The 16,624-nt window shown below is 31.6% G+C and overlaps 1 protein-coding gene across 12 annotated transcripts in view; it reads right to left on the bottom strand.

Moving 5' to 3' along the window:
• Positions 1 to 16,624, bottom strand: part of DMD (dystrophin) — a 2,277,745-nt gene that overhangs the window by 1,295,837 nt on the left and 965,284 nt on the right. For all 12 annotated transcript variants that reach the window (XM_064364425.1, XM_064364424.1, XM_064364427.1 and 9 more), the window contains 3 exons: positions 4,418 to 4,528; positions 3,837 to 4,010; positions 617 to 772 (listed from right to left, as the gene is read on the bottom strand). In XM_064364425.1, coding sequence (XP_064220495.1) covers positions 617 to 772; positions 3,837 to 4,010; positions 4,418 to 4,528 — 441 coding nt within the window. The remainder of the gene's footprint in view (positions 1 to 616; positions 773 to 3,836; positions 4,011 to 4,417; positions 4,529 to 16,624) is intronic.

The raw sequence follows: 16,624 nt of genomic DNA, 5'->3' as shown, positions 1-16,624 counted from the left end.
AGATACAGGTATCTTTAACAGTAAGATGGAGTTGGTCATGAGACTGATCAGGGCAATGATATAAAAATAATTATAGAGTCATAGGTCTTAATTGGCTATCCATGGTATCTTATTAGTCAAGTGTGATGGATTTTCCAAGTCTTGGCCATATTGGGAAATAATTACTGTGTAATGTGCCAACTTTTTTTATATCTAATGTGGAATATGTTAACTACATTAGACCTAACTATAAATAGATACAGTATTTTATATTTACTAGTCTTCAAGTCATCACAAGTAAATTTATCTAATGAAAATAAGAAACATTTAGAACAAAGAAACCCTTTTAGAACTATCTGATGGACCAGTAAAAGCTTCCTTGAGTGTTACATATTTTTCAATCTAAATGAGCAGAACCTCATTAATTATTGTTTCTTAACAAGCATTGCACATAGAAATATGTGTATATGTTTGTGTGTGTGTGTGTGTGCGCGCGCGTGCATGTGTAGAGGGAGAGAAAGAGAGACAGAGGTGTTAAGAATTTCTGAGACTCTAATCATACATAATTTACTGCCCCTTGCTTTACAATTTATAAGGAAAGTGGAAAGAAGTATTTGTGGTCTTGGCATGTACACACCTTTGCTCCCAGCTCATTATAATGCAATTTCAAAGCTGTTACTCTTTCATCAAGTTCTTTGGGATTTTCCGTCTGCTTTTTCTGTACAATCTGACGTCCAGTCTTTATCACCATTTCCACTTCAGACTTCACTTCACTCAGACTCTTATACAAGTTCTAAGTTTAAACATAAAGCAAAACATAATAATAAGCAGTAGAGTTAAATTACTTCATAATATTATTAACAGAAAGAAATAGAGATCCCCTTAATTGCTATTTTATGTTTACAATTTTAATAGAGTAGCATTTTGCAGCAGTGGCCAATATCTGGCTTTTGCATTTTCTGTCGATTTAACATATTTTTAATTGTCTACACACATGCAGATATGTGTAATCTGCAGCTATTATTACACTAAGGATTAATCATATATATGTGTGTGTCATGTGAGATATATATATATATATTTAATATACAAATATATATTTATTTAGTTCTTTAATCCAAGATTATAAATGTCAATTCTGAATGTTATATGATTTCTATTTTAAATGTTGATGCGATATAATTCTAGCCATAAATTTGGATAAATTAATTTACTCATTCATCAGGTATTTACTGAATGATTACTATGTACTAGATAGTATTTGAATCACTGGGAAGTCAGTGGTGGCCAAAACACACACATTCACTGTTGTTCTCAGGGTACTTACATATTATTAGCAGGGTAAAACATCTAAATGACTAGATCGTAATTTTAATATATATTGTATTATATATAAGAAATTGAGGTCATTTTCAACATTAATTACACAAATTTATTTTCTTAATAGTGCTGATGAAAAACATAGACATAAAATTATTTAAAATTTACATATACATCACAACTATAAAGCATACACATACTGTCTCACAAAAATAGACTGCTATATAAAAGCATTATAAGACAAGTATCATAACTTTGGAAGACAGCTATGTTCACAATTATACCACCAACACCACTCCAACAGCACTTGATGTCTTAATTTTGCTTTGAGGTTATTTTCCTAGAAATGTGTTTGTATGTATGTGTCCATGTATTGAAATATATATCCATTGTGTATATATGTATACATGTATATCGTAGTTTACATTATGTATCTCTGCTTTAATTTGCTTAGTCATAAATCTGAACAATGAGTACATATTTTAGTATTACCAAAAACTAAACTTGCTAGAAGGTAATTGTTTTTATGGAATTTGAACAAAAATTGGGTTTCTCTTTTCAGTTTGAAAGTAATATCTAAAACAAGACAGTTTGTAAAGGCTGAGCAATTATCTGATTCATTGATGTTACATGCATAATATATTTCCATAATAATCCTCCCTTTGATGACTGTTATTTACATTCCTTTATTACCAATAATTGTGACTTCTGTCTAAGCTTTCCAGATGATTTTTTACTTCATTTTACTTTTGTCTTAGAAGATATAAAAATATCTGTGTATTTGGAAACACTGAAATTAATTATGTTGGAAATCAAATATGTTAGTTTGGAATCAGAGATTTTTCTAAATTATTTATTCTCTGAAATTTAAAAAAAAGCTAAATGCTTTATTTTTATGATGAAAGTTCACTCAAGGTACTGTTAGCCATTAATATCATTTCACTCAATAGGCAAATAAAATATTTATAAACAAAGAGGAGAAATATTATTCATCTTTGTGTTCATGTCAGTAAGACTTTTATAAATAGACAAACATTTCTTGAAGACAAGACTATGATTATGGTATATACCACAAAGTACTTAAATAATGAAAAAACTAAACAGTGTAAGGATATTCTTATGAAAGAACTGCTTGAATCGGTCCTGACATTTAAACTAGAATGAGAAAACAATTGAGCAAGTGCCTTAAGCAGTTTTCCTTTGTATTGACGCAGGGCACAGTCACAGCTGGACACGGGTGAGATTGTTTTCTGCTCATATTTACTGATAGACATGTTTTATGCAGTAACATTAGAGACCTGTTTCTAGAAAAGACAAAGAGCTCTCACTTTGCAAATACTAGTCATGAATAGTGTAATTGGGTCATTTATATTTTTCTTTTTTCTTTTTTTGCAAAATTTAAGATGCGCTATGTTCCCATATATTCCTCTCCTTCCTTATCTAGTATCATTTCTATTCAAAAGTTTCTTTTTGGGGGCAAGAATAATTAAACTAATTATACCACAAAAATGCAGCTTGAACTGTGAAACTATATTATTGAATAAGAATACCTCATTTTCCACAATGAAATACATGTATTTATTTGCAGATATTTGTTAAAAAGAAAAAATTTTCTCATTCATTATATGACTGCAATGTGTCTGAAGGAATCTGTTTTTCATCGATATTATGGAATAGATGTAGAAACAATACTTAAAATGCCAAGTACTAAATAGACTAGTTTTCCCTTTAACGTTAATAACATTCTGTGTTTTCATTTTATGTGACTTTCTACTCTAATAGTCGCTAGTACATGTAGAGTTATAGTAACACTTATGTTACTCTAGTAGATACAATTGTACCTCAGCTTTATGTTTTCAGAGGAATCATCTTACTTGGTGACTTTCCAATAATAGCAACATAGGACACCACTCAATAATATAAAGTTTAAATCAGATTTATGCTACGGGCCATTTGTACTTTTCGATGTCTTTGAATTCTGTGTTGTCTTGTGGCATTTCAGTGTATATCCACTACTGGTGTTTAAAGGAAAGTATTAAGGTTTGGATGAAGAGTACCTGAATAGGAAACTTGCTTTGTCATTCACCAGCTGTTTGTCTTTAAATTATCTTAGGCAATCTGTAGCCTTAAGAAATAAAGGTGACTTCTGTAGGTCATTTAGCTTACTTGGCATTCATTTTTTCTGGAGTTGTTAGGATTATTGCAACTACTGTTGTTGTTACTATTTTTTGATTAATATACTTCCTGTCTAGATTTTCATTTAAAAATATATTCAATGAATCATAAAAATTAAACACAAGCAACATCCTTTTATATTCTGCACAGTTCATAGCAGAATTATAGATTCAAAAAGACATACAGAGTAGGCATTAAGTGGCTCAATACATGTGTCAATATTTGTTCTCAATTTTAAAATTATATAGTATAATTATTATGGTTATCTGAAAACAATTTTCTCTTACAAAAGAGCATCATCAGATACTTCTTAATAAGGTAAGTCAAGGGGTACCTGCATATTTGCCACCAAAAATACATACCACACAATGATTTAACTGTGACTGTACTACTTCCTGTTCCACACTCTTTGTTTCCAATGCAGGCAAGTGCATCTTCACTTCATCTAAAATCATCTTACTTTCTTGTAGACGCTGCTCAAAATTGGCTGGTTTCTGGAATAATCGAAACTTCATGGAGACATCTTGTAATTTTTTCTGTAAGGATAATGTAAAAAGGCACTGATTTAAGTTTGCCTTTCAAACAATAACTAGTCATATTTGTATTAATAGATTTGCCCTTATTTCTGAAGATATACAGAAATAAAAATAAAAACAAAATAAAGCAATATTTTTTCATTTATCCAACACAAGGAAACTTACATTTGGGAGAAGAATTCAGTATTTTCTTTTCTTAATGCGATACTAAATAAATGGTAATTTATTAACCCATTTTATGTTTAATATGTAGAAAGCAAAAAACTCATTGTTTACAGATCAAATTGTAGTTTTCAAATAATGCCCTCAAATCCAGTTTTTCCAATAATTAAGTTGTCTAATATAGACTAGAGTATGTTATAATGCCCAACAAAATCATGTTTCTTAGCTTCTGAAATAAAATATACCTGTGCAACATCAATCTGGGACAGGACTCTTTGGGCAGCCTCCTTCCCCTGGTTATGCTTCTTCATTTCTTCTAAACTGATCTCATGACTTGTCAAATCAGATTGGATTTTCTGTTGGGAGGATCACATTATTAGTCAGCATGCTCTGCAAGTTTTTACAAAGACCAATCAACTTTCCAAGAAGATGAAATTCAGAAACTCTCCTAAACCATCACTACCATGTGGCTTCCTTTAAAATAACCATAAATTGGCCAAGAATGGTGGTTTATGCCTGTAATCCTAGCACTTCAGGAGGCCAAGGTATGGATCACCTAAATAAAATGATCATAAATATTTGTTACTTATCATAAATTATCAAAAGCAAAATGATTTATTTCTTCCCTATGGGATTATTACAAAAAAATCAATAATCATTTTGGGTCAATGATAACAACTATTTCAGATATCATTGAAAAATAGGCAATATCTATTTACATCTTATATGTAGAATTGATATGCTTTATCTTTGAAGTTACACTCAAATCTTTGGTAACTCAAAGTTACCAAAGACAAGATGTTAACCTGTAAGAGTCAGCTAACTGTGACAGAGATGAGATATACTGAGAAAAATGCATGTGGAAAATACTCCTTAATCACATTTTTAACATTTTAATTTATTTTATTTTTTTGTAGAGACAGGGTCTTGCTATGTGACCCAGACTGGACTCAAAGTCCTGGCTTCAAGCAGTCCTCCTGTCTCAGCCTCCCATAGTGCTGTGATTACAAGCATGAGCCACCATGCCTGGCCTTAGTGTTGTTTACTCAGTCATTATGTGCCATATTTCAGTTAAATTCCAGGGAAGCTATGAATCTAAGAAAGGGAAGTTAAATGCCCCAAACTGGTATTGCTATTTGCCTGATAGATATTTGATGGTTTCCTGCAGACATTGATTTTGAATTTTAGATAAGTATAAAACATATCAATATTGATATATTCAATAAAGGTATTTTTTATCAAGTTCTATTGAAAAGTATATTCTGCATTTAACATGTGAATTTTTGAGCCAGTTGCAGTCATGGATTTCTGCAGCATGTGGGTACCAAAAAAATACATTCATTTATTTATTTCTGTCAAATCCATAAAAAATCAGCTAGTGGTCAAATCATTCTAATTTAAAATTCAGTCATTGTTAGATTATTATAATTTAGAGAAGAAAGTGATTAAATTATACCACAGTGCCATAACATTATCACGCAGATCAATTTGTATAATAGACAGTAGCATAAGTGAATTTACACCAGTTGGAGTCAATTCTGATACCTATCATTAGAAAATAACATCCGTATTGCTTAGCAGTTTACAGAGAGAACTGTAGCCCTGAACTGAGTAATGAGAATTATACCAACAAAATAGACTAGAAGGTTAAGGAGTTCTTTATGCAAGGTTATAAATTCACAGATATACCTTAATATTATTCCTTAGAATATTAATTTTAACAATTATAGAGGCAAATTAATTATGAATTACCTAGTTAGAATTCTGCCTTAAAATAAATGAGAGCAGATGCTCTTATAAAAGTATCTTATTTTATTACCATATACATGATCTTCTTTGATTGAATAACTACCTTTTGTGAGAAATACTGATATGTTTCTCTTCTTCAGGAACCATGGAATCTGTGGTAGGGAACCATCTAAGTGCATGACGTTTATAGAGCCAGAAACATCACAGAATCTATAAAATTTGATGGAAGTATGCAGGGTGGAGTGATGCTTGTATGGAGGAGTTAATAGATGTCGCAAGAGAGTTGACGTTAAAGTAGAAATTCTCATTTCTTCAGTAGTCAACTACATTGGTTTTGGTCAAAAAGATCAGATGCAACAGTATATGTAAAAATAGTTTATGTTGTTTGCACAAATATTTAGTCATAAGTTATCAGTGATATGTCATTTCCTTATATGCACAAAACCCTTGGTATCTACTGAGGATGAGAGGAGAGAATCAAGGTAGAGTCTAACTCAAAGTGATGAACGTTGAATAGCTATTGTAGAGACTATGAAAGGAGACTGATGAAAAGAAAAATAAGAATATACTCAGAGAATGTGGAGAGCCCAAATTATACATCTGTTATAGTATCTGTGTACATGCATTTAAAAGTTTTTCTATTCCCTCAGCCTCTAAGGTTAGTAGAGGAAAAAATGAAGCATACACATAGTCCTTTAACCTTTTCTACCAGAGGAGTCAAAGAAGAGCAAAAAGGAGAAGAGAGGAGAGGAGAGAAGACAGGAGGGGAGGGGAGGAGAGGAAAACAAAAGGAAAAAAGAAAAGAAAGGAAAGGAAAAGGAAAGGAAAGGAAAAAGGAAAGAAAAGAAAAAGGAAATTAAAAGAAAGGGGAAAGGAAAGGAAAAGGGGGAAAAAAAAGGAAAGGAAAGGAAAGGAAAGAAAAACCATTATCGGTATCCTGACCGCAGCAGACATTTCTGTGAGCTTATGTACTGATACGTTATATAATTAATTCCATCTCCTAATCATATTAACATAAGTATTTATCATCATCATTTACAAATGAAGGTAGAAATATCAACAAACCCAAGGTAACGTAACTAGGAAGTAGCAAACTTGCTGCCCTTTAAACAATTATACTGCCTCTTTAACTATGATTGTAAAATAAAAGTATCTTCCAAATGGACATTTGTGGGAGAAGACAGAAACTTAATCTTATTTGTATGTTGACAGCCTTTAGTTAATTCAATTCAATAAATCGTTCATCTTCTAGTATTCAGTTACACATAGTGAGAACAAAATTGTATCCCTATACTTACAGAAGCTTTATTTTGAGTGGTGGAATGTAGATAGATAAGTAAATTACAAAGCAGAAATGTATGTAATATAACAGAAAAACTCATACTTTGTGATCAGAAAAATATTAATATCTGCTCTATAATCTGTTGATTTTTAGGAAATTGGCATAATTTAATGAGCATATGGCTGAGAAGGGATTTTGGAGGGTCAGAGAATAAGAATATAGGATCTCATTTTAGGCCAGAGGAAACAGGCTAGCAAAGATTAAGCTTGGGGCATGCAGAGTGCGTGTGCATAGTTTAATGGAAGGAAAGACAGAATGTGAGTAACAATTACTATGTAGATGAGGAATTAGTATGAAGCTATAGAACCTTAAGTTCCAATGACTCTCACTTGCGAGAGACCTTTCTATAACCCAGCATTGAATTTTTTATTTGTACTTTTTTTTCAAAGATTGCCTCTTGAAATTCTAGAAGCTTGGCATTACAGAGCAAAGCAAAGATAGCATAAGTGATCACTGCAGCACAGGCCTTTCTGATAAGTTCCATATTTTCCTAAATGAGCCATATTGTTGTCATAAGTCATAAACAATAGGAACAACAATAACTAACAAACACATAATCAAACATTTGACTTTTATCTGTTGGCACGGGATATGAAGAACCAAGAAGCCTTTGAGAGCAAGGTTGGGCAATTTGGAGCTCAGTGCAAAGCATCCATGGAATTTGAAATATACAGAGTTATATTAAATAGTTAGAAAAACTGTTGAGTTTCTGTGTTTTTAGAAAGGTAGCCACCACTAAAATTATTACCACTAAAATTATTAACATTGAAAAAAATCATCATTGAACATCATATATGTGAGAATTTTATAATTTATAGACATTTCTAGAGAAATTCTGTTGTTTGTAGTACTGTTCCAATATGATTAGAGATAAAAATTCTTTTTTTTAAATAATGCTGATGTAAACAAATGTCTTTTCAAGTTCTCACTTTCAATTCTTTTTATTATTATTAATAGCAAACATTTATTGAACTTATGGAGATACCATATTAAGTGGGGTATATAAATACCATTTCTTTGATTCTTTTTTTTCCCCAGTATTCTTTTAAAATTTATTTATTATACTTTAAGTTCTGGAGTACATGTGCAGAACAGATAAAAATTTCTTTATGCATTGAGATTATGCATTAAAAAGAATATATGGCTAAACATATTTTAAAAATTAAAGATAAACGTGTCTATACTACAGGACTTCTCAGAATATTTATTAATATATATTGTGCATATCCAAGAATGATGCACTCCTTTGCTGATGTTATCCTTTTGCTTTTTTGTGCCAGAGTGTATAATACAAGTAGATTTGGAAAAAGGCTATCTAATATACTTAACATATTCATTAATAATAATTCAATTCATTATTAAAATTATAAAATAAAATGTATTTATATTTCCAATTGATTCTACTATGGGTAAGCTGTAAAACATGCATGGTACTTATACTTTGCCAGTAGCTTTACACATTAATTCCACAAGTTTTACATTTAAATTACAGTTAATTTTTAGTCTGCACTTAGGATATGTTTTACCACTTCCTTTACCTAATCTCCTCAGAATTTTATTCTGAAACCACATAAGTAAAAAATGCTTATCACTTTAGTGCAGGCTTATTGTCAAATAGATAAGTAACTTGTACAAATAACTTAGTATTATTGAAACTTCTGGGAAGAACAGACAATCTTGTATGTAAAAATCACTCATAAAAAAGACAATATAATCATTTTCTTTTTTGACATTTTGATAAAATAATAAAAGGAAAAAATGTAGAAGTCAACTAGAAGATTTAGCAAATTATATAATCATTCCATTATAATAAAAAAAGCATTTGGGGCTTATCATTACATTATATATAAAAAAAGATTTTTTAGCATATAGTAATTATGGTCACAAATAACACTATATATTCAAAGTAGAAAAATAAAACAAGTGAAATAGAGTTTCACTTTTTCCACTGAAGATGGTAAAGGGCAAAATTAACTCAGTAGAAAGCAGGGCTTTTTTAAAATCATGCTTTACCTCATCAAACCATTCTCATCTATCAAATTAATGACAGAAAATGGCAAGCGAAATCATACTGTAGTTGTCTAAAGAATTTAACAAAATAAAGAAAATGGTATCAAATAATTATTGGCATTTTTGTGGTGTCAAGGAAAGGCAAAATTTAGAAAAAAATATTTTAGAAAAAATATTAAAATATGTCATGTTGAGACTATTGATTATTAATGGAGGAATGTATCACTGTTAGATTAGTAATTTTGAAACAGGTAGTAATCTTGAAATTGTTATTTTCAAGAAAGGGAAATGACCACATATCACACATACTTAAAAAGTAAAGAAATAAAATATACCAAAAGGTTGTGGATGATATATTCTTTCCAAACATAGGAACATGCAAAAACATGTAATTATTTTCATAGAAAAAAATAATGTTGAAACGTTTCAGGTCATACTTTATAACAATTCAACAAGTAAAAAAGAAGAAATTCACAGTTTTCACTACTCTTTTTCATAAAACACCCATCAGTTGAGTAAGTTAGAAAAATATTACCTATAAATTAAATTTTGTCAGCTAAAGAAGTTTTGACTTTTATCAGAAATATGCAACAGGCCAAAGAAAACATTCTATTTCAGTGTCTTCCATACATTGTTTCTTGACATATGAGTTTTGTGGTATATCAACATATTTCTGGAGGAAATAGTATCTGTGGCTTCTTATCAAATTTAAGTTAAACTTTTAATTTTGAAAATAAAAAAAATGTGGGCCAAAAATCTCCAGCAGAGAAGTAAAGGATGTAAATTTTTTTGTGTAAACTTGACAATAGAATCTTTTAAAAATGAAAAGTGGACATTGTGTATAATTAATATTACTGGTAATATACCTGAGAAATGATGTTATTCTTAGTTATAATAATGACAATGATAATAGAAGAGTCCATTAAAATAATGTATTTTCTAACAATGACATTCTTCACAGAAATAGAAAAAACAATCTTAAAATTTATATGAAACCACAAAAGACCCAGAAAGCCAAAGATATCCTAAGCAAAAAAGAATGAAACTGGAGGAATCACATTACCTGACTTTAAATTATTACTACAGAGCTATAGTAACCAAAACAGCATGGTACTGGCATAAACACAGACATATAGACCAATGGAACAGAATAGAGAACCCAGAGATAAATCCATACATCTACAATGACCTAATTTTTGATGACATCCCAAGAACATACATTGGGGAAAGAGGTCCTTAAATAAATTGTGCTGGGAAAATTGGATATCCAAATGCAGAAGAACAAAACTAGACCTCTATCCTGAACCATATACAGAAATCTAATCAAAATGGATTAAAGACTTAAATCTAAGACCTCAAATTATGAAACTACTATAAGAAAACACGGGAGAAAGTCTCCAAAACATCGGTCTGGACAAAAAAGTCTTGAGCCATATCCTGCAAGCACAGGGAACCAAAGCAAAACTGGATGAAGCGGATCACATCAAATTAAAAAGCTTCTTCACAGGAAAGGATAAAACCCACAAAGTGAAGAGACAATCCACAGAATTGGAGAAAATATTCCCAAACTACCTATCTGAACAAGGGATCAATAAGCAGAATATATAAAGAGCTCAAACAACTCTATAGAAAAAACACTAATAATCTGATTTAAAATGGGCAAAATATCTGAATAGACATTTTTTTGAAAGACGATAAATGACAAATGGGTATATGAAAAGATGCTCAATATTATTTATAAGAGAAATGTAAATCAAAACCACAATGAGATATAATCTTAATCTAGCTTGAATGGATTTATTTATAAAACAAGCAGTAACAAATTTTGGTGAGGATGTGGAGAAAAGAGAACCCTCATACACTGCTGGTGGGAATGTAAACTAGTACAACCACTATGGAAAACAGTTTAGAGATTCCTCAAAAAACTAAAAACAGAAATACCATACAATCCAGCAATTCCACTGCTGGGTACATACCAAAACAAAGGAAATCAGTATATTGAAGAGACATCTGCACTCCCATGTTTTATTGCAACACTATTCACAAAAGTCAAGATTTGGAAGCAACCTAAATGTCCATTAACAAATGGATGGATAAAGAAAACAGGGTACATATACACAATGGAGTACTATTCAGCCATAAAGAAGAATGAGACCCTTTCATTTGCAAAAACATGGATAGAATTGTAGGTTATTAAGTGAAATAAGCCAGGCACAGAAAGACAAACATCCCATGGTCTCAGTCATTTGTGGGAGTTAAAAGTTAAAATAATTGAACTTTGGAGATAGTAGAAGGATGCATACTAGAGTCTGGGCAAGGGTAGTCAGGGATTGGGGGTTGGAGAATGGTTAATGGGAACAAACATGAGAAATAATGAGTAACACCTAGTATTTCCTACAACAGGATGACTATGATAAAAAAGTAATTTAATTGTACATTTTTAGGTAACTAAAAGATTACAACTGAATTGTTTATACCACAAAGGATAGATGCTTGAGGTGACAGACACCCCATTTACCCTGATGTGATTACTATGCATTGCATGCCTGTATCAAAATATTTCATGTAAACTTTATACACCTATTAGGTGCCTACAAAAATTAAAAATAGAAATAATATATTTTCAAATAATTATGATTACTTTTCAAAAGAGATAAATGAGTAAACCGAACTCTAGGGAACATTTTGGAATGTTGCATAGAAATAATTGGGAGACTGTAGTTGTTGTAGGTTAATTTTCACTTGATAAAGGGCTAATTATTGAAGTGGAGAAAGCAGATCTGAGTTAAAATATTTGCTTCAGTAAAAATGCTTTTGCATTAAAATTCATTAAATGTAATAGAATCGGAACAATTGAAACATTATGATATTAGTATGTAAGATCTTGTGGACACTAGTAGGCCATCAGTAAATATCTACCATTTAAGTTCATTCCAGGTTATTTAACAACACTCATCACATTGTACCCTTTACTGTGCATCAAAATAATAGAGTGAAAAAGTTGATGGTAACCTTAAATTATCTTTTAAAATAAATAATATTAGCTGATATACTCTCTATTAAACAGGTTTTTAAAAACAAATTTGAGGTATAACTTACATACCAGAAAATTTTTATTTTAAACATACAATTCAATAAACTTTAGTTAACTTACAGAGTCATGTACACATCACCACAATCCAACTTTAAGACATTTTTTAACCCCTAAAACTTTGTGTCCATTTTCAGTCACATCCTGTTCTCACCTCATGCCTCAACCATTAATCTAGTGTTTTCAAATATTCAACACTTGACTTTTATACCTCATTAGACTGTAGTAATGATCAAATAATGTGAATGCTTTGAAAATATTAGACATTCACATGGTATAGCCCTTGGAAAGTGTGTAATACATAGGCTAAAATATGTACTTTCCAGCAGTCTTTCCATTTCATGTGAAGAGTTCCATTTTGTGCTATTTAAAATATTTTGGAAAGGTTTTCAGAGCTTCAAAGTTGGGCAATCATAAAGCACTATGACAAGATGTCATTATGATACTATTACGTTCCACTGTAAAAATGGTTCCTGACTATTATGGTAATGGTGAATGGCCAGCAATTTCTTGACTGTTATCTTTCTTCTGTGCTATTTTATGAGTGGTGAGATGGCAAGGACCATTTTAGGCTTATCCACATTTTAAAATTTAAACTACCTATCACATTTGTCTGGCACATACTTAATGACTAAACCTCTGTTGAATTCAATAAATTTGCCAGCTGTTTGTTGGAAATCTACTAGGTTGCCCACTGTCTTACAGCTGAACTTTAGTGAGTACAGAATAGAGGCAGATGGGGAAAAATTTTAAAAAGCAAATAAAAGATTGAAAAGTTTCTGTTAAATGCTGAAAGAAAAATAAAACATAGTATGTTACGCTAAGTGTTACCTGGCTGTGCATTTTAGATTGATAAATTTTCTGTGTGTTATTTTTGGAGTAAATATCCATTTGTATAAGAGAAAACTGGGAAATAATAGGATAAATCACTTCAAAATATTCAGGCTGTTGAAATAGTCTTCACTGTGACTGTAGCATGATGGCATTAGGTTGGTGCAAAAGTAATTGTGGTTTTTGCCATTACTTTCAATAATTTCATCCTTATATTTAGAATTTGTAGAGAGATTTTATTTCTGAGTATCTTTTCATGTGTTTATTGGACATTGTATATCTTCTTTGGAGAGATGTTATTTAGGCCCCATTTCTTTTTTTTTTCTTTTTTTTTTTAATTGTACTTTGGGCTCTGGTGTACATGTGCACATCCAGCATCCTGCAGGATTGTTGCATAGGTACATACATGCCATGGTGGTTTGATGTCTCCATCCCCCTGCCTACCCCCAGTCACCTACATCAGGCATTTCTCCTGGTGTTATCCCTCCCCATCCTCCCAGCCCCCTCTGCTGTCCCGCCCCTCTCCTCCTCTCTACACCCCAACCTAGCCCAGCGAGTGTTGTTTTTTTCCCTGTGCCCAAGTGTTCTCATTGTTCATCACCTGCCTAGGAGTGAAAACACGTGGTGTCTGGTATAGAGAGATTGTTACAAACTCATACTATAATTGCAGACTTACAACATACACATCAAAGTAATATGAAAGAAATCTATATCTTTATCATATAGCCTGTGAGGACGTAATACTATGCGCGTTTTCCAAGTACAGTCAGGGATGTGTGGCATGTTTCTAATATTTCACATCTCCTGCTGCAACTTTTGTTTGTGACTGTTTCCCACCTTATTAAACATATGGAACAATGTAGTTATTCTGAAATGGAGAGAAATAAGTTCTATAAAGCAACACATAGGGGTAGCATTCACTTCAATATTAGAACAGATTCAAAATTAACTGTACTAGGTTTACCATCTTATCTACTGTGCTATGTAAAAAGGAAAGAAAAACGTCTACAGTTATGGCTATGTGGGATTTAAAATTTGAACCCAAATCTCTGGATTCGTGCTTCAATTTTTTCTTCTTTGATTAAATTATCTGATTATCACATAAATTCCCTTTTGCAGGTTTCTGCTGTCTAACTCGTATATCAGTAAAGTAGGCTGTAAAGTTACGCTGTTCCAAGTCATTTGGCAATCAAATGTGCCTATTTACACTATAAAAGTCTGTTTTATTCCCTAATGAAATCATAAGCTCAATCTGATAGACCTAAATCTGCAGTTATGTCTTTATTTTTAAGCCATTGATTTTGATAGCTTGGAATGTTTACATTTAAATATGATCAATTATATTTAAAGTGAGTTGTAAGATTTAGCTTCTTTAATAAACACAGGAAGACCTCAATTATAAATTCTTTTTAATATGCAGTTAATGTGATTAGTTTAAATTAACAGTTTTCTTTGGTTTAAAAACTCCCTCTTTTCTAAAGTGTACTCACATTGTTAATGGCAGGGAAAAAGAGATGGAAGGAGGATATCTGTAGTGGACTCTGGAACACCTAAAGTCCTAGCTTGGTGAGCAAAACACAGCAGTACTTCTCAATATTTGATTATGAGACCCTCTCCTCTGAAGATAATTTGTTTCCTTCCTCTATTCCTGCACATAAATCTACTATATGGAACATGAGGTTACAAAAGACGAGATCAGAATTCTTTGGGACAAAACAAATAGAATAGTAAAGCTATTGGAACCACTGCTGGGCAACCCTGCTCTTTCTTGCAGCAATCTAAGTAAAAAGGCCACGTGTTCCCCTGAAAAATGTGCATCAACACATAATGACATGGAGCCTTTCAACAGGTGCCCATGTTGGGTTGTTCTCACATACCAAAGATTCAAAACTGAAATTAGTAGAAAAGGAAAAAAAAAGTGTATGTGGAAGTATGTTTGTAATTTTAAAAATTACAAGACATTTACGTAGCTATTTAAACAGTTGTCACTGTCCCCTAAAATGATTAAGAGCCATATGCAAGTTAATTGGCATGCTAACAAATGTGGTTAGAAAAAAGTGAATATAAGAAAGCCAAGTTGAGTTCAGCCTCAAACATCTACATTGAACATTCTATTTGCCCAAATTAAAATTTGTGCAATAGCTCTCAGCTATATTTTCTTCCATCACCCATTTTCTCTTAGAGGAAAAATCAAAATAAGAGAGAAGGTCACCAGTAGTTTGATTGCCACTCTGACTCCCTCCCATTGAAATGTTGACACAGTCATAGCTGAAAATCTTTATAAAAGAGTGATAGAAAATGTTATATGAAAAAATATACTGGAACAATTTAGTCATTACTAGTAAGGAACCATCCAAAGCCATTCTCAAACTTAGCTACACATTAGAATAAGTGAAAAAGTTCCCAAAAATACTGAAGACTGAATCTACCTAAAGATTTTGATTTGATTGCTCTGGGGTTCAGTGTGGCTACTTAGACTTTTGCTATAGAATTTAGGTGCCAAAACTAAAACTCTGTGCTTCAATATATAGTTCTGAAAACACGAGCAGTAAATGACTAAATTTGTTCCATGGGTTTCTTTGCAGTTATTCAATTTGGTGATTTTTAAAAATTATTTCCAGGGAACACTCATAGGTTGTTACATTTTTAATCACGGTACTTTGGAAATATTTCTAAAGTTTCTGTTCTCTAAGATATATTCCATATCTACAAGAGTTTTCCCCATTTGCTTTATTCTGTTTCAATAAATGTTTTCTTAATTTTGTACTTTAATACAATCTCTTATTAAATGAGCTGACACTGGGCAGTTTGATGGTGTGGTCATATAATTTAAGATTGTAATTTGGTTAAATGCTATTTTTTGAAATAAAATACTCCTAGGTCAACACATGCTCTTATATCCTTGCAGCAAGCTGTTTTATTTTCTAAAATATTAAGCTTTACTTCTGTAAGCTCACATCACTAAAATAAGTAAAATAATTTTAAATCCAATTTAGGATCTGAGGGCCCAATTTTCTAATCATGAGAAATAACTGACCAATTAACCTGCTAAGAAAGTGAGTAGCTCTTTTCTTTCCTATAGTAATAAATGCAAATGTGAATGTAAGGACGTATCTCGATCTACATCTACTTGTATATATAACAAGAGTATGGTTGACAGAAAGTCATATATATTGTATGCATTTCCTTAGTGCAATAGCTTTTATACCTGAGGATCTCAAACGATATTAAAATACAGTAAAATAATGCTCTAATAGATTCAAATTAAGTAGCAAAACTCTCAGTGTACCACACGGTGGAGTCACATACCCACAAATCTGTATGGCCAGTATCTGACAGAAAATCTGAGTAAATACTTCAAAAAGGACTAAACATGTAACATCGTACATTTTTTCCTGATTCTCAGTGATGAATTAAGCTAACTATGCC

Source organism: Aotus nancymaae, unplaced genomic scaffold (assembly GCF_030222135.1).
Source record: "Aotus nancymaae isolate 86718 unplaced genomic scaffold, 86718_ANA_hifiasm-v0.15.2.pri h1tg000058l, whole genome shotgun sequence".
In the NCBI taxonomy this organism is placed as follows: domain Eukaryota; kingdom Metazoa; phylum Chordata; class Mammalia; order Primates; family Aotidae; genus Aotus; species Aotus nancymaae.
This window is presented reverse-complemented; position numbering and strand designations above follow the sequence as displayed.